Source organism: Vanellus vanellus (assembly GCF_965231255.1).
Source record: "Vanellus vanellus genome assembly, chromosome: 6".
In the NCBI taxonomy this organism is placed as follows: domain Eukaryota; kingdom Metazoa; phylum Chordata; class Aves; order Charadriiformes; family Charadriidae; genus Vanellus; species Vanellus vanellus.
This window is the reverse complement of record NC_138911.1, coordinates 65320737-65339815: the sequence shown is the minus strand read 5'-3', so window position 1 is coordinate 65339815 and position 19079 is coordinate 65320737. Positions and strand designations below refer to the sequence as shown.

Here is a 19079-nt window from a genome sequence, read left to right as displayed (position 1 = left end):
CGTAAATGGCAAGTGGTTGGAGGGGGCACTCAACTCCACAGACAAACTTCTCTTTGACTAGCTGAGTAAACTGATGCCTCCTATCACGGCAGTGAAACTGGTTCTATACTGTATGCGACACAAAAAAATCAGCGCAATCTACAGCTGGCAGGTGAAGGTTCCCTGTGCTCCCACCAACACAGATCCCACTGCTATGTCTCACCTTTTGGGTGCTTTTCCCCTCTCCTTGCCTGCCAAGTGCAAAGGGCAGCAGCTACGAGGAATTTAGAAATCTCAAGTGACTGAAAACAGACACAGGTTTTGGCTTTTATAGCAGATATAATTTAACAAAAATTCAAAATATATTTTTCTGACACAGTTTTAAAAATAGTTTTAAAAATTATTTGCCCAGGTCAGGTTAAGATGATTTAAAAGCGTAATTATCAGGAAGCACTCTACAAAAGTGACATTTCACAACATCATAATCTTTTCCATTACAGCAAAAGGTCATGGTTCTAACGTGTTTTCAAATACAGACGTAACTCCAAACATTAATTAATAAAACAACGAGCAGCAACACATTCCTCAAAACTCTAAACATCTCCCAAGGTCTGTCCCGGCCCCTTGCCACCTTGACATTTTTTGCACATTCTAAAATATGTAACACAGGACTAAGGGAGTTAGACCCAGTGCAGAACAGAAGAGAGACCTATTATCAGAGAAGAAAGAAAACTGGGAGAGATTTTCATAACCAGAATTGTAGACCTGCTGTTAACACTACCTGTATTTGCTGCCTTTCTCACTGAACTGGCTGCAGCAAAAGCCAACCCTTCCATTACCACCAGCTCAGATTGTACTCAGACTGTATACAGTCCTTGTCCTTTCCTTTAAGGACATTAAAATTCAAATCAAGCTTTATCACTAGCGTATGCCCACAGTGAATTTTACCCATCTCACAAAAAGGAGTAATGAACAGAACTACTTCAAAACTAATAAACTTCTATTAATACAGACAGTAAGAAAAGATAAGTAAGAATGTAGGAAAACAAGATCCAAGACAAGATTCAACAGTAACTAAATGCATGTTAACAGAGCCCTTTAAATCAACAATTTGCTTTGTGCCTGCACAACCAAAATACAGGCAACAGCCTCTGATACTACGTGTCTTCTAGCTGAGTTCCTCCATAAGCACTGACAGCTTTGATAAGGATTGTCCTTGCTTCCGTTGCACCGAACGATCTTGCTCAGTTATCTAAATTAATTTTATTGATTTCTTCTTCTTGGCTTGTTGTTTGGACACGGTACCCAGAGCAGATTCTGAAATACCCACTGATGTCTGAGGCAGGAGTAATTTTCCAGACTGTGTTGGGTACTTGGTTTTCATAAGGACTTTAAACAGTGGCTGGGTCAACATATGTTTTAGTTGTTTTTTCATCCCCTTCAGCATCTTTTGCTTCTGGCTTTCTTCTTGCTCACTAGCTTTTCTTCCTTGGGGCAGAAATCAAACACACAGAATGTTACAACAGAAGAACGTGCATTGGCCTCTTTCACCAGCCTTTTGTAATGCTAGGGGCAGATAGATGCTAATCTCATTTTTCTCTCTCTAACAAGGTCACTCAATTCCCATACAGTCTTCCAGTCACCTGTGACACTTTCAGATCACCCAGGCGATCTACAAGATAACAAGATGAAGAAGAATCCTGACTACTGAGTAGCTATACCCCAGGTATCATTCTGCTAAATCATTCAGTTGGCTCTCAACCCAGAACAGACTCGGGAACAAAAGGAAAGGGGACCCAGAAGATAAGGTATTGAACCTGGGCTTCTAGCTCAGGCAGAAGCTTCTGTGTATTTCATTACTTTATGCATTCCTCATTTCAGCACCTGTAAAACAGGAAGCCCTTTCTTACTTATAAACAAAAAACAATGAGGTGCCCAGACTGAATAACATCGGAGAAAGAAGGGTATAGAAAAGACTGGAGATAGTTAGTACGGACAGAGGACTGAACTGGAGAGAATAAATGAAATCAAGGTTGCCGAAATGTAAATTGAAAGGACGTTACTAAATCCTTTGTAACAGTGTAAGAGGCATTTCATTTATGGGAGGAATGACTGAGATTTTAATTGGTCTCCAACAAGCTACGAAAGAATCAGAGACTGAATACATTTTAAAGCATGAATCTGGCAAGATTCTGGGTGGCAATTACCAAGTGCTTCACTCAAGAGCCACAACTTACTTGGATTGGATGTGCTGTTTTCAAACTCATTTAAAAGCACAGCATACTCACATGATGTCAAAACAAGACAGCAGAGTGCTAATTATCTGAGTGTGCTCCCGAACAGTTTGGACAGAGACGATTAGTGCTTGCTTACAAAGTTGAGAACAAACTAGTCCAGTCATGAATAATGGAAAGAAAAAGAATTAATCTGAACATGCTTCAAAATTAAGGCATCTGCATATTTAGCAGCTAACAGATTAGGGACAGCTTAAGTTGAAGTGACCCAGGCAGCACCCCTATTCAGTATGCCTCCAAAGAACTGGTAGGAAATCATACCTTCAGCTCCTAAAATCTGAACACAATGTGACATTTTACAGTGCATCTAAGCAGCGCAAAGCTTCGTGGCATTGAACTAATAGGCACCTGTAGTTGCACAGCCCTACACATTCTCCCAGGCACAGCCTGCAGAACATTTAATTATAAAAATATAAGAAATTATTTACCTCCAACACACCACCAAAAGCCTCAGCAACTTGAATATAAGTATTGGCCATTTAGCCCACACAACTCAACCTACATAAGGCTCACATAATTTTTGGTGTTTGCTAGTGTTTCCTGGGTGTTCCCACACAGAGCTGTCAGGCTCCTATCCTGCTGCCTGTTACAGGGAGGTGGGAGAGATAAACAGAAGTAGAGAAACAGCTTTTTTCTTTGACACAGAGGGGACAAGAGTCAAGCAGGACATATTGGGCTGTTAAATTATCCTAAAACGTTTGCCAGAAGCTAAACAGTTCTTGTCCTACAATACGTGGACTTGTCTGCAACATGCCAGAACTGTCACACCTCACTCCCTCAGTTCCAGCACTATCTACCGCACAACCATCCAGAAAACACCAGCAATACCACGTACTAGGCAATGACACTCCTTTTCCTTCCCCTACTGCCCTCCAGGTTTTAAGAGTTCCTCTGCCACGGTGGGGCTTCTTCTGGACATCAGTGCTACGGGACCAACTGAGCATAGCCATAAACAAGCATTTCTACTTGCCCATTAACATGTCATCATCAAGATCAACCTCAAGAGCCTCTGCAGCTTGTTGGAGCCAGGAGTTGTGCTGTTTTGCCCGACTGTTGAAAAATTCTGCCTTCTCAATCTGCCGTGCCAAATTCATCCGCTCCTGCAACAAAAAGTACATTTTAGGCATTATGATCAGGTTTAAACGTGGGGCACTTTAGCAGAAGCAGTGTTTGAGAGCATGCATTACAATGCAACTGAGGTGCAACGCCACTTTTGCTCCCTACTGTTGTCCCAGCAGATGCCTCATGTAATAAAGGCACATCATCATTTGCTAAAGTGTTTTCCTTCTTCAGATCCACGATAGAATGTGAATTCTAAAACACCTCTACTGCTAAACATGTCTGAATGTTAACTCCTCTTTCTTTAAACGAATCATTACAAACACTTCAGAGACATCGAATACAAATCATGATTCAGATACCGATCATTTCCAGGTTACATAGTACAGCTGGATCCTAAAGTCAGCAATAAGAGGCAGCTGCTACCCTCATCCCACTCTGAACACGTAAGGTCCTGCAAGCCATATGGAAGGAGCTACTCATGTTTTCAGAAACGCACCTGATCTTGTTTAGGCACAGGACAAAATGTCCTGTCCTGCTTCCCAGCCGCACACAGGTGGAACAAAGATATCCAGCAAACCTCACCTGACCTGCAGCCTTCCAGCTGGGCCAAGCTGTCTTAGAAACCTAATTCGTTATGGAAAGAAAATCTGTACTGACAGTAAATAATAACCTACCCAGCAGCAGGTTCTGCTGTTTGGAATGTGCCTGTGGTTGCACAAAACAAACCCTGTACAAGACACCCTGACCACAGCCAGCACTGCCAGGATAATTAAAACGCTGAGAGAGAGGAAATTAAACTTGCAATTGACTAATAAAACAAGCCAATAATTTCTCCTTAGATTATTACAAGAAATTTAAAATAGTTTTTCCATGTTTGTAAAACTTGAGTCTTGTTTTGGCCTCTCCTCTACTTTGGTTCACCAACTCTATTCCTTTCAAGTGTGAAATACTTTCAGACTTTTCCTGAACCTGAATGAAGGCAAGGGAAGAAGCTTGCCAAAGGGACAGACATGAAGAACCCGCAACACTATTAGTACCAACTACAATGGCTTCGTGATTTAAGTTCAGAGCAAAGCGTAAATGAGACCAGACCACGTGAAGGGTCTAGGAGGCTGCAGTCCTGCAATTTCAATTACAAAGACATCTTTTCTGGGGAGAGGAGCACTATTATGGATAGGAGAGAAGATCATGATATGGTGGCAGGAAAATTTAAGTGTGGAAACAGTATTTATTTGCCCATAAATTGACAGAGCATGATAAGAGCCAAGAACTACTCATCATGAAACACAGAAGGGACCTCTGATGAAACACTTTAAAAACAACAGATTTCTTTCAGTAACCAGAAACATTTGGCAGGTGGAGGGGGGCGGGGGGGAAAGATGGGGAAAAAAAAAAAAAATAATCAAATTCTCTTTGTTACTACCAAGAGGAGAAAAATGAGTCTCCGGAAGCATTTATATGATTTTCTTTCTCTTTCAGAAAGCTGCACCTCCTGAAAGATTCACGCTAAATACCCCATTTCATAGAATCACAAAATAGTTTGGGTTGGAATGGTCCTTTGAAGGTCATAGAATCATAGAATGGTTTAGAGTTGGAAAGGACCTTGATGATCACCGAGTTCCAACCCCCCTGCCATAGGCAGGGACACCTCCCACCAGACCAGGTTGCCCAAGGCCACGTCCAGCCTGGCCTTGAACACCTCCAGGGATGGGGCCTCAACAACCTCTCTGGGCAACCTGTGCCAGTGCCTTACAACCCTCAAAGGTAAAAAAAAAAAAGAAGGTCATCTAGCCCAACACCCCTGCAATGTGCAGGGACATAGTCAACCAGATGGAGCCCTGTCCAACCTGACCTGGAATGTTTCCAGGGATGAGGCATCTACCACTTCTCTGGGCAACCTGGGCCAGGGTTTCACCAGTCTCATTGTAAATTTTTTTTTCTTATATCTAGTCTAAATCTTCCCTCTTTTAGCTTAAAGCCATTGCCCCTTGTCCTGTTCCAATAGGCCCTGCTAGAAAGTTTGTCCCCATTTTTTCCTGTAGGCCCCCTTGTACTGGAACGTCACAATAAGGTCTCCCTGGAGCCCTCTTTCCTCCAGCCAGAACAACCCTATCTCTCTCAGCCTGTCTTCATAGGAGACGGCCCTCAGATCATGTTTGTTGCTCTCCTCTGGACCCACTCCAACAGGTCCATGTCCTTCTTACGTTGGGGGCCCCAGAGCTAGACACAGTACTCCAGGTGGGGGTCTCACCAGAGTTGAGTAGAGGGGCAGAATCACCTCCCTCACCCTGCTGCTGCTTTTGATGCAGCCCAGGATACGATCGGCTTTCTGGGCTGCGAGCGCAGATTGCTGGCTCATGTCATTCTTGGCAGGGCTGCCCTCGATCCCTTCATCCCCCAGCCTGTACTGATACCGGGGGTTGCCCAGTGGCTTGGCAACTACATCAGCCGATTCCCTCAAGATTTAGGGATGCATCTTGCCAGGTCCCATAGACTTCTGTATGTTCAGGTTCCTCAGGTGGTCATGAACCTGATCTTCTCTTACAGTGGGAGGGACTTTGGCCCCTTGAGTCCCTGCCTTGCCGTCCATCCACTTGAGAGGTGTGGGAGAGAGGTTGTCATTTGGAGCAAGCCTGGGCTTTGAAACTTGCTGACATGATGCACAAGGTAAGGATACTGCTGTTGCCGCTGGGGTCAGTCCAAGCCAATTGGATAAGCACGAACCAGAATACTATAAGGAAGATATCTGCTGCATTATCTGACTGCTTGCATTTTTCTCCTGTTCTCAATGACTGTGCAATATTCAGACACTGCAACCACATCTAGATTCCTTTCAAATGCAGTATTTAAATATGTCCCATTTCTACATGGTTGATGTCACCTAAATTGTTAAGAGAATGCTGAGACATGGAACGGCCTCTTACTCGAGAAGTAGAAAATCTGTGGTGACTAGATGCTTTCTAAAATACACTGCTTTGTAAATCCTAGCCATTGTCTATCTTGTGAGTTAGAAAATGACTGAATTCTCCTTAAAACAGGCAATATCCTACAGAAAGGAAACATATGTGGTTTGACGGGGTTCGGTGGCAACTGTAGCCTCACAGTATAGGAACTTTCAGAAAAGCAGACAACTCATTACTTCAACTGAAAAGAAGCAGAGGAGGACCACTGAAGATCCCTGGACCTGATACTGTTCTCTAGTCTGTTCCTAACACAAGAGGCTTTAAACAACATACTTAACAGAGCCACCCCAACTCCCCAGACACAAAACATATTCACTTTCCTGTACTGTTTTGAGGAATTTAGTCATGAGAAGTTCTACGTAAAAACTTGCCATAAAAATGGAAGTTATGTTTATGTTTGACAACCTTTCTTGGGCCAGTTATTGAGGAGAAACAACAAATATTGCTTAAAAAAAATGACAAAGTGTGATTAACTTCATTTTCAAATCCAGATCCCGAAGAATAAATTTCATCTGAAATGTGGAAAGAACATGATGGGTAATGCAGTAATATAAATAAGCAAGCAACTACTCAGGCTGCAAAGGGATTGTTGTTTCTTTACCTTGATTGAGGTCATGCACTTGCTTTCCACTGGAAAAAATGGCAGCTCTTCACTCTTCTGCAACGTTTTATAAATCTTCCTAAAATTGATCAAGTCATCAGGGCCGATCAGCAATAGGCTAAGGCCTTCATTGGCAGCTCGGGCTGTTCTGCCGCTTCTGTGTACATACAACTCAGAAGTACGAGGAACCTGCAAAAATTCAGATAAAACATGAAGCTGGCCACGGAAAGCAAGCAGCAGCCTGTCATGCTTTGGCCAAGAGGTTCCCAAAGAATATTGGTTTTTTACATAGACATGGTACATTGCATGTAACACAGCTGAAGGTAAAGTAAAATATGATGTCTGGAGACACTTTTTGTTCTCTCATGCAGTATTCTTCCTCACATAATCTTTTGCGAGTCTCTCCTAACTTCTGACCCTCTGTCATTTCATTTGCAAAGCAGTAAAAAACTGTACGTGTCCTCAGAGAAGAGTTATACGGCTGAGTTATATGACAACTCTGGATATCCAAGTTAAGCAAAAAGCAGGGAGAGTCATATCTGTTACGTCATTTCTCATATAATCACACATTCATGAAGTGCTACCTACCACATTCAGTCACTGCAGCAATGAGATCCGTAAGTACAAAGCACTACAGGACAGTTAAATTAATAATGACTAAATCTCTGTACTCGGGGCTATATTATACACAGGGCTGAGAATCACAGCTTTATAGCGTTCAGGGTTTGGATCAGCAAAAGCTTATTTCAAAACCAAGACAGTAAAAGCAAAAACATTAAAAATATTTAACCTGGTAGTGGATGACATGCTGCACGTTGGGAATATCAAGACCACGAGCTGCAACATCTGTTGTCAGGAGGACACAGCTGAGGAAATGATAACATTTAATGAACATAAAATTGAAGAGTAAACCATCTGCCAAGGAACATCACATACAGCGACCTAGAATTCTACCACAGCAATTTAAGGAACAGATTTGTACTACATCATCTGCTGGAAACATGCTATTTGTTTGCCCTTACAGAAAACAATACCCAATATTACATCAGATGCAGTCTTGAAACAGCAATCCTTAAAGTAAAAGAAAAAAACGCAAATGTTACCTTCCGCAGGTTTATTCTGTTTCCAATAAAGAAATTCACTACCTTGCTGGATCCTGTTTTCCTATGCTTTTATTCTCTCCCAGTTCACAGGAATGCTAGCGCAAACTGCTATTCAATGACCTAATCCAACCACTTGGCAGGGAATATGCTCCCCTTCATTAGATTTTTCAGTGGTCTGCCCAGGATGGATTTAAAAATATCTTTAGCTTGATATGACCACACCATTAACACCACAGCTGACCTTTTGGCAGGACAGACGGGTTATTACAAGTTTCACCAGTTGAGAAAAATCACGTTATTAACATAGATTTAATTAACAGTTTTTTGGGGCTGAAATATCTCCTACCAAGTCGCACTCAAATAAGTTCTCTCAGTAAATTAAAAGCTAAAAATACAAAGTGGAGGAATTCTGTTCTGACAATTAGTATTTCTCCTTACCCCTAGAAGGAAGAGCTACTTGAAAAAGTCATTCTTTTATATAAACAGTCTACTACAGAGACAAAAGTCTCCCTAGTGTATGGAACAATTCATTTAAAAAAAATCTCCCAGCAACTGAAACAAATTACTTGTAAGTAACACGAATCTGTTAAGATTTTATGGTGTCTGACTGCATACTCTATTGCTACGAGGTTCAAAGCGGACATAAACAGAGAAAAATCAACAGCTTGCAATCTGCAGGAGACTGTGATACATGGTCTCATAGATTTCTTCTTGCCTTGAAAATCTTCACTTCCTGAAAATGTCCTGTCTGGCCCAGGCCAATGCTATCGATACTACCTTTTGCCGAGGGCCACTGCAGATCTATCACAGCAATTCAACCTCTGTTCTCCCTGCCTGAGTTTATTACCAAGGTACAAATTCCCACGCAGCCAGACCGCATGCAGCACTTCACAGCAGACTAAACTGTGAGGCTTCTGGATCAGAGAAGCACCGAGACCACCAACCTCCTCTCAAAGGCCATCCCAAAGCCAGCAGGAACAATTAATTCTTAAAACAGCAGGCCAGGCCTGCTTGGGTAAACCTGACTGCCCCACTGCTGCTGAAAGGCACAACGGCCCCTTCTCTTGCATTGTCCTAGGATGCCTTGACCCTCAGGAAGCTAATTCATCTAAATAAACCCACAAAACGCTGAACCAGCAAAAAGTGGTTAGTTTTCTGATCACAGAATGGTCAGGGTTGGAAGGGACATTTGGAGATCATCTAGTCCAACCCCCCTGCCAGAGCAGGGTCACCTGCAGCAGGTTGCACAGGACAGTGTCCAGACGGGTTTTGAATCTCTCCAGAATGGGAGACTCCACCACCTCTCTGAGCAGCCTGTACCAGTGCTCTGCCACGTTCAAAGTGAAGAAGTTCCTCCTCATGTTTAGATGGAACTTCCTATGTTCAAGTTTGTGCCCGTTACCTTTCTTCTATCAGTGGGCACCACCGAACAAAGACTCTTCTCATCTACCTGGCACCCTCCCTTTAAGTATTTACAAGTATTGATAAGATCCCCCCTCAGTCTTCTTTTCTCCAGACTAAAAAGACCCAAGTGCCTCACCCTTTCCTCATAAGAAAGATGCTCCAATCCCCTAATCATCTTAGTAGCCCTTTGCTGGACATGCTCCAGCAGTTCCCTGTCCTTCTTGAACCGGGGAGCCCAGAACTGGAAGTAATACTCAATACTCCAGATGTGGCCTCACCAGGGCAGACTAGAGGGGGAAGATGACCTCCCTCCACCTGCTGGCCACACTCTTCTTGATGCACACCAGGATGCCATTGGCTTTCTTCGCCACCAGGGCACATTGCTGGCTCATGGTCATCCTGTTGTCCACCAGGACTCCTAGGTCCCTTTCCACAGAGCTGCTCTCCAGCAGGTCAGCCCCTAACCTGTACTGGTGCATTGGGTTATTCCTCCTCAGATGCAGTACCTGAGACTTGCCCTCGTTGAATTTCATTAGGTTCCTGATGGCTTAGTGAGATGCAACAACTTACTGAAGGATCAAACGAGCTGCAGAGCCAGGGCACAGGGGATGGTTATAAAAGCATATGGCTGAAAACAGGACAAGTGACAGCTCCTTCAGCAGCAATGAGCTGCCAGACCGCAGGATAATTCAGGCTTCAGGCAACCTCAGGAGATCTCTAGTCCAACCTTCTCCTCAAAGGAGGATGAGCTACACGGTTGGACCAGGTGTCTCAGTGCTTTATATGCAACTGAGTCTCGAAAAACTCCAGTAACAAGCAGCCTGTTCCAATGCCTGACTGTCCTCACAGAGAAAAAGCTCTTTCTTATATCCAGCCTGAACGTCTCGTTTCAACTTCCACCCAGTATCCCTCATCCTCCTACCATGCACCACTGTGAAGAGCCTGGCTCCATCTTCTTGATTACCTTCTTTTAAGATCTCAGAGGGTTGCCATTAGGTCCCTACAAGGTCTTTTTCCCAGGTGATACAAATCCACTGCCCTCAGGTTCCCCCCTTGCAGAGCAAGTGCTTCTCGACCATCTTGGTGGCCTTCCACTGAACTCGCTCCAGTTCATCACCTCAACGATACTGTGAAACCTCATCCTTAACCGTTTATAACCTGGGCTCATGAACTCACATCCCCCAACCTGCTCCTACTCTAACAGAGCTTTTCCCCCACTACATTTTACGTGATTTCCTTTTTTCTCTACTAGGAAGTAGAAAATCAACTCACCTCTCTCTCTCAGCAAACCTTTCCAGGTTTTTCAGCCTTTGCTTTTGGTGCATGTTGGCATGCAAAGGAAGAGGATCGCAATTTAAGATTGTGAGGAGAGAACAGAGGCGTTTCACACAGTCTATGCTATTTGCAAAGACCATGGTTCTTCCTGGATACTGGAGAAGAAAGTAATAGAGATAATAGTCCTTCTCATCTGTATTACAGTGGATTCTGGTTTCTGTCAGAGTCTCAACAGTAGCCTCTTTCCTTGTTAAGTCTATTACTTTGGGTTTGCCCTTTATTCCTACTTTTTCCATTAACAATTCTAGTTTGGTCTTCTTGTCCATCTTTTTAGCATTCTTTTTCTGCAAAACTCTTGTGGGAGTCTGATGGACTAAAGTCAAAGTGGCAGAAAAAACAAAAGTCTGTCGTTGAGGGTTATACTGTGAATCATTTAAGATTTCCAGCAACTGAGACAGCTCTAAGAAGTGACCTTTCTCAACCATTCGGTCTGCTTCATCAATCACAAGGCACCTGTCAAATAGAAAATAAACAGTAAAAATACACTTGTGCAGAGAAATACAAATCTGATACACTTCAAAAGAACTTTTCCTGCTAAATACATAGGGGAAGTTCTGCATGTAAAACCCAAAGGAACACTAGGTATGCTGAGGTAGCTACAGTAGCCTTCCACACTTCTTTTTCAAAAATCAGGTTTCTAAAGAAAAAATTAGGTTTTTGCTACTGGCTTTAATTGACATTTCCTTCTATCAATATAACCACTATGCATTTCAATAAAAAACTCTTGGCAAAGAATTAAACGATCTTACACAGTCTAAATGATTTAATCAGTTCGTAAGCAAAATCAGTATGCAGTAACACCTAGTTCAGTATCAAGCAGTTGGTCTAAAAGGCACCTTTACCTGAGCTGCCGAAGATTTGAAAGGTGTGGGTGTCTCTCTTTAACTAACTCCCACAGACGGCCTGGGGTTGCAATTACAATTTCTGGCTTTCGATTCAGTACACGTTCTTGCTTCTGTGCAGCCATGCCTCCAACTAGAATTGCAGTCTTGATGCCTAGAATGTATAAATAATAGGTTTTGTATCACTAATTTATCGGCGAATGTCCTTACACACATTCACTCAAAGAAGTATTTTAAAAAGTCTATACCACAACTTTCAGCAACCATTTTGGCCAGGAAACTTCATGAGTTTTACATAACACTGAATACGCAGCAGCGCCCTCAATTTTACAGAAAAATCCTCATTATAGTTAGACACCAAAAATAAAGTACTTTTTCTTTTAGTGTACCTGTCTTACATTAGCAGGAAGAATCATGCATGCCCTCCATAGCTGTTAGCTTTGTTTACCCATACTTCAGAATCTCATGTCTTGTCAATTTTATCTGCACAAACAAGCATGTTCCTGTTATGAATAAACAGCAGGCTCCTCCAAGAATAAGACTGAGAAATGCTTGTCTTGCTAATAACTCCTAACAAGAATGCTTCCTCCCAATTAATGATTCCCTGGACTGCACAGTAGCACAGAGACCCTAAGTTAGCTCTAAGCAATTTGCTCAGGTACTAAAAGGAGTTTAAGCTTTGGAAGCACAGACTTCACACATGGTTTGTATTTCACCCTACTTCAAAAAATACATTGGCCCATGACAAACTCAATGCTATGGTGCAAGATTCCTCCAGTATCCAAGCTACCACAGATCTCTCTTCCCTATTACTTGTGGAACCCCACGCTTCCAAGTGGGGATATTTTTCAAAGTGAGTTTGAGATAACAAGGACACGCACATCAAAACATATTTTCTCTCCTGCTGCAGCAACCATACACCATTTGGGCAGCCGATTTTTTACACACAAATAGCACTGCTCCTATCCGAGCTGTATTGACATAAATTGATTATTATTTCAGGCAAAGAGTTAGAATTAGCCTTGTAATCTGCTGTTGACTGATGAGCACAGCAGGACTTATAGGAAGATGTGCTTTAAAGCAGATCACTGCCCTACATATCCTCTTCAAAAAATAAACAATTACTATTATTGGAGAAGTGGGGAGTTGTTTCCCAAGAGTTTCACATCCTCACTCATTCACTTAACAGATGTGCAGATCTCTGGTTTGGAGGAGAAAGGAACAGACGAATTACTTTCATCAGGCATGTTACCCAGCAATACACTGTGGCCTGACTGCTGTAGCAGATAGGTCAGACAATCCCGCAATGCCATCTACCCTTAAAATTTATGGCCATAATTACTTTTTTTGATAGACAGACCAAAATGATATATATAGATATAACAATATCTATCTATTATTTATATAGATTGATATATCTGTCAAAAAAGAAAATTATGTATATTTTAAAAAATTGTATGCATGTATATATATAAAATTAAATAATTTTTTACTATATAACCTACATTATCCAAAACCAGGACAAAGTTAGCTGTGGCTAACTGATTCTGCACTGATTAGCACTGACTCTGTGCTGCTAAAGCAGGAGTCAACAGCTATTTGAAGGAAGAAACAGTTTAAAGCAAAATATCCCACATTAACTGTTTGCTTCCACACGCATCTCATTGAAGAACCTTATGCATGTCTCAAATATTAATGACTATGAATCCTAACCCTTCAAAAGCCACCCCAATTTCACAACGTGGAAGAAAACGGTGGCACCACATTCTGGCTCAACACCAATGCCAAGATCCAAACCCAGAGACATCTAGGACACAGCCCATGGGGTCTACATACCTGTAAACCTTGCAACTGCATCAATGTGGTGTTTTACTTGTACAGCTAATTCTCTTGTGGGAGTAAGGACCAGTCCTAAAAGAGGTCTCTTTTTATGGGAGTCAATGGTATGCGTCTCGTCACCGGAATCAAATTCAAAATTTTCCAGCACCTTCACACAGCCTGTTGTGAAAGATGTATCATCTTCATCTCCGCTATCTTCAACCTGCTGATGGGTTAGTTTTTCTGCTTCATCCTCATTTTCCCATCTTGTTTCATCATGCTGCTGATGGGACTCTTTAGAAACATTGTCATTTCTGTTTGTCGAGCTATTTGATTTTTGCCACTGCAGCACAGAGTGAATCATTGGAATTGCAAATGCAAGCGTTTTGCCGCTTCCTAAAAACAAACAAGGAAAATAATACAGACCGACAAGTCATTTATTTGAAAAGATGAGAAAAGCAGCAGCCAATCACACACTGTTCTTAAAACATACAGTTGTAACAGACACAAACTACTCATGTTTAGAAGACCAGAAACCTGCAGCAATAGCATCTTTTCTCCCGTTCCCTTTATACATCTGCTTGAGGTCACCAACAGCATAATTCTGGGGGAACAGGTATTTTTCCAATCTCTAGCAGGTCAGGCAGATTCATTTGTTCTGAAAGTGGTTTTTAAAAGCTGCAGTTGCAGCCAAGATATTTTTAAAGAACTGTATGCCCGTAAGGAGAATACCATGCCCTAATTGACAGCTCTGATCAATGTTCTCCACATAAAGGAATAGCAAATGAGGCCAAGGACAAACTGGAATGTACTTGAAGGATTAATTTCCATCTTCAATTTACAGTACTGTGTTTACCACTTTCTAAGAAACTGTATTTTGACATACTCCACCATCTCACCATTTTAAAATCAAACCACACAAATCTGATTTAAAACAGATAATCCACTTTGGAGAGAAGGGGGCTGTCAAAAAGTGCTTCCCTGACTTTAATTTCAGGGGTTCACTGTACCAAACTGCAAGTCACATATTCCCTTCTAAACCATCTGTTCGTAACATAAAGACGTTAGGAGAAACCTGGTAGGACATCCGCTCCAGTTAAGGTTCTCATAAATATCAGTTCATGGATCACAAAAGCAGCATCCAGAGCACAAGACACTATTACACCATTCCTCTAACAGGCCACTGCTGGGAAGCAGTCCTCTGGAAATCTCATCTCAATTCCTTGAGTATCGTTTGTCCGTATCACAAACCCACAATGGATTGCCAAATTCAGCAACACAGAATTTTGCCTGTTCAGAAAAGAACCTTAGTATTAGATAATAAACAGCTAAGCTCAGTACCATTATCCTGACCAGTACCGCTGCAAAGACCCCTCGTATATACTTCCCCACCTTTCTGCATGTCTGGGAAGTCTTTTCTGAATTCTGCACTTGAAGCAGAAAATGTTTATAATCTGCATTTGCACAGCACTTGTACCATAAGATGCTGCATTATGAGAACATCTGTTTTTACAGCAAAGAACACTGCTGATCTTGAATTAAATGTAATGCAGTTTGGCTGGTGCAAATGTCAGTATTGCACCCAGCTGGATTAGGGCTGTGATAATCAGGACTATTCTGCAGGCACTAGATTCACCCACAAATCAAATCACCTCATAGGGCCCGTTATCTTCACAACACATAGATCACATACCACAGCCAGGCCTGCAAAACCAAAAGAAAAGTATATTTTGGTACCCCCAGACACTACAGCTTAAGCTAATTCATGGTCCTTTACATGGTTTTAGATTGTAAGGTTTTACAGAGAGAAAATTTGGTTCCTTAACCAAAACTTCACTAGTTCTACATGGTAATGAACACAACTGCTCAGATCCACTGCAAAACCAACAAGCCTTGACATTCCCTGCATGTCATCTCCACAGGGGGCTACTGTACAAAAATCTTGCCATTCTCCCCTATGTTGCTACCAAAAAGGGTAGATGGAACAGCTGTTCCACCTGTCACCTTCTCCCTCAGGCTCAATGCTGAGGGAAGCTGTAGGATGCAGAAAAAAGAACTGGAGAGTTTCAGCCTCTCCCAGCTGCAGCGCTTCGTAACAGACAATTGCGCACACCTTCTCTCAAGTTTCTACAGCAACACTGATGACCCACTGGGCTCTCTGGAGAAAACCTGGCTTTCTTTCACAAAACAAGAAAATAAATGAGCAAAACACAGTCCTACTACCTCAGGGTTGTGCAAAATTAGACAGCAACAACACAACCTGCCACCAACCGTGCTTTCCATTCTGCAGCTAGAGAGGGATTTGCTTTCCAGCACTTTTTTGCAGCACAAATACGCCAGTTAAATTTTCAGTTCCGTTTTCAAAAACACTCCCTGAGGGGCTTTCTAATCTTATTAAAGCTAATAGCACCAGCCTAGCTTCTAATTATAATAAAAATGCAAATGACTGCATATCTTATTAGTTACTATACCTTCATGTTCCAGAATAGTAAATGGCTTTACAAGACAAGCAGTGAGATAAGGCAACTGGAACAGATGAAAAAAATGCAAAGGAAGCCTTTGAACCAACGAAGCTTCCAATTGCGCTGCCTATTTTTAGTTTTTATGAATAAAAATTATTGCACTGCTAAAGATGACAAAAATTCAAAGGCATGAGCAGCAAAAAAAGTTAGAGAGAAAGTAATGCTCTGAGACTTCACAACTATGGTTTAAGTAAAAAAGAAGCTATAACAAATTTCACAAAGGCTAGCAATGCTTAAAGGCAAAGGCATGAGCTGATCACAAGCTGGGCAAGAGACAGTACCTCTCCAGTTAAAGGATCAACGTAATACTTCAAGCACAAGCAGTTAGAAGGGCTGGTGACAATATACGGGCCAAGCTCAGAGACAGGGCACAGCGTGAGCCTTTTTTTGCTAGGATAACGGCCTAGACCATGTTCACAACGCCTAACACTGTGCCTACTATTTATTTACTGTTCCAAGCTAGTACTGAATCATCTTCAAAGGAAGCTAGTTCTCTGCTTTGCCTTGGCACTGGGACACCCACAAAAGTTAGACTCTTGGAACATGACTCTGTTTCAGTAATTCTGCCCTTTGCAGTGTATCACCTCACGGTTCCCAAAATAGAAAACATTTTGAGAAACAACAGAAAAAGAGACTTCTGTCAAAAGCATAAAAACTCACTGATACTTCAAAGCTTTGCACACTGTACTTTGTACTTTGAACATCCAGTAGTTTGTAAGTTTCCAAGTTTTAATACTTCACAATGAATCATTACTAATATATTGGATACGCAGAAGCTATAAGCTCTTCTCCTACATATAAATGCTTCTTCTGCTACACATGAAAACTCAGAACAATAAGATGCATTTAAAGAGGGGAGATGGGAAGCTCCCAGCATATACAACCAGTTGAACAGATTCATACCTGTTTCTGCAGCACCAAGAACATCCATATTATCCCGGATGGCAGAAGGCAAGGCTAAGGCTTGAATAGCAGTTGGAGCACTAAATCCCAGGTGGCTCAAGGCCCGCAGCACTGGTTCGGGTACAAACAGGTCTTTCCACGCAGACACATCAGCTTTGTGATCAGCTGATGCAGACAGGACTTCTGTTGTCCAGTTTTTACCTTTTTTAGAAGTAGTTACTGATGGAAGAGCTTCTTGAGCTTGAGAAGCCTTATTTTTAGCTACCTTTTTTTTCTTTTTCTTAGGTACATCTTTTGTGCTTGAAGTGCTCTCAGCCACATGTCCATCACCCTCACAATTTGCCTCTTTGATTATTTCATTACACTTTGCCACATCAATTTCTGCTGCATTAGGATCACTACTTTTATCTGGTTTGCTTTTCACATCTTTGTTTTTCTTTTTCTTTTTGGGAGGGACAACAGGTTCTTCCTCCTCCTCATTGTCTTCTTCTGAAACGCTCTCAGCCTTTCTCTTCTTCTCTTTTACTTTCCCCACTTTGGAAGGACTTACTAGTTTGTACTCTGTAAGTTCTTCCAAGCATACTATATCTCCAAAATCCTCATCAGCAAATAGATTGGGGTCGATTGGCACATTTTTCCATTTTCCTGTTACTTCAATACCTTTTTGTCTCAATTTAAAGGACGATTTAAATCTCCCTCCTTTTCTGGTCTTCATTTTTACCTAAAAAGGAACTAGGGTGGGGGCGGTAAAAAAGCAGGGCATCAGATCAAAAGAATGCGGATTACATTTATGAAATTAAAACACACCGGGACGCAAGGCATAACTCTTTTCTTTTGGGGGAAAATAATATGAACGGATTTAAGTACAACTACAGCGAGACAGGCCTACAGCCGCGCTCCTGGAACTAAAATCGCCAGCATAAATCCCCGTAGGCCGCGAAGCGCTCCGGCCTCTACTTCTCCCGGGTACCACCCGCCAAAGGCCAGGCCCGGCCCGGCCCGGCCCGGCCCACCGCCCACGGGAGGCCCGAGGGGCCGCCACCGGCCTGCAGCCCCTGGAGCGAGCGGTCACCCCGCCCAGCGCTTACCGCGCTCTGCGGCGCCGGTACAGGGAGGGACCACGGGACTCTGCCCGCCGCCGCTAACGCCGCCGCTGCTCTCCGCGTGTGCCTACGGGCGCCGCCATTGCCCCGTGACGTCACTTCCTGGCGCCGGAAAGCGCATGCGCGGCGGGGGGGACGCTGCCCCGGTGAGGGGGGAGGTGGCGGCGGCAGCAGCAGCTCGGCCCGGCCCGGCCCGGCGGAGGGGTTGTCCCGGTGCGAGTTCCCCGCGGCTGGTGCTGAGGAAGGGGTACAGGATGTTCTCTGTGGGCGGGTGCCCGCCCTGCGGAGCGAAGGGCTCGAGGGCAAGTGCCTGCGGTAACGGCCGGGTTTCCGGGCCTCGGCTGTGAGGGGTGGGTGGTGCCTCCCGGGGCGGGAGGCGGGGGAGAACCGGGCGCCCCGGTGGCTCGGTTCGGCTCGGCTCGGCTCGGCCTCACCGAGGTGGCTGGCCGGGGCCGTGCGGGGCAGGGGAAGTGTTGGTGCCGAGAGGTGGTGTGTCGCCGCCGGTGTCTGCTGTTTCTCCCCGAGGTAAAGCACGTGTGCTGGTCAGGGGTGAGGGGTGTTCTCAGCAAGGCCTTAATTATAGTGCCATAACATTAGAGTGCTCTAGACTCCCTCCAAAGTATGACGAGCTCAGGGAGACAAGCTTTCCCATATGTAAGCAACTACCTTGAAGGAATGAGGATACTCCCTCTTCTTTCCACTTTTAGGGTTAATGGAGAGTAACATCTGCTTGCTAGCGTTACTATCAACCTAAATTGTTACTGCCGCCTGCATTTCAGACAAAGCAAACGGCAGGCTAGCTGTGGCTTGCAGTCCCCTTGGACTGACAATGCTGGTGGTGACAGCTACTTTGCCAGCGTGGAAGAGGACATACCTGTTTTCTGGTCGGCCACTGCTTTTATCTTTCACAAATGCATTAGTAGCTATGGTGCTGTTTGCATAAATAATGCTAAAGTGTAGATTAGACATAGCGCTGCAGCCATTAAGAAGGACTGGGAAAATTTGTTTACCTTCCTGCAACTGAAAAGTTTCTTTCAAAATACAATCAACACCTCTACACACATTTGTGTGTTATTGTGTGCATAATAGATCTCATTCAAGAAAGAATGCATAAAAGGCCTTTTAAATTTCAACTCTAAAATTAGCAGCT

The 19079-nt window shown here is 43.2% G+C and overlaps 1 protein-coding gene across 1 annotated transcript; it reads right to left on the bottom strand.

Annotated features, from left to right (window-relative positions):
- Nucleotides 1-233: 233 nt before the first annotated feature.
- Nucleotides 234-18023, bottom strand: DDX24 (DEAD-box helicase 24). The gene is made up of 9 exons (XM_082484947.1): nt 17915-18023; nt 16827-17558; nt 13420-13797; nt 11584-11737; nt 10679-11194; nt 7690-7765; nt 6900-7088; nt 3240-3373; nt 234-1463 (listed from the first exon to the last, which is right to left on the bottom strand). The coding sequence occupies exons 2-9, from the start codon at nt 17539-17541 to the stop codon at nt 1232-1234; spliced, it is 2394 nt and encodes a 797-aa protein (XP_082341073.1). The 5' UTR covers nt 17542-17558; nt 17915-18023; the 3' UTR covers nt 234-1231.
- Nucleotides 18024-19079: the final 1056 nt, after the last annotated feature.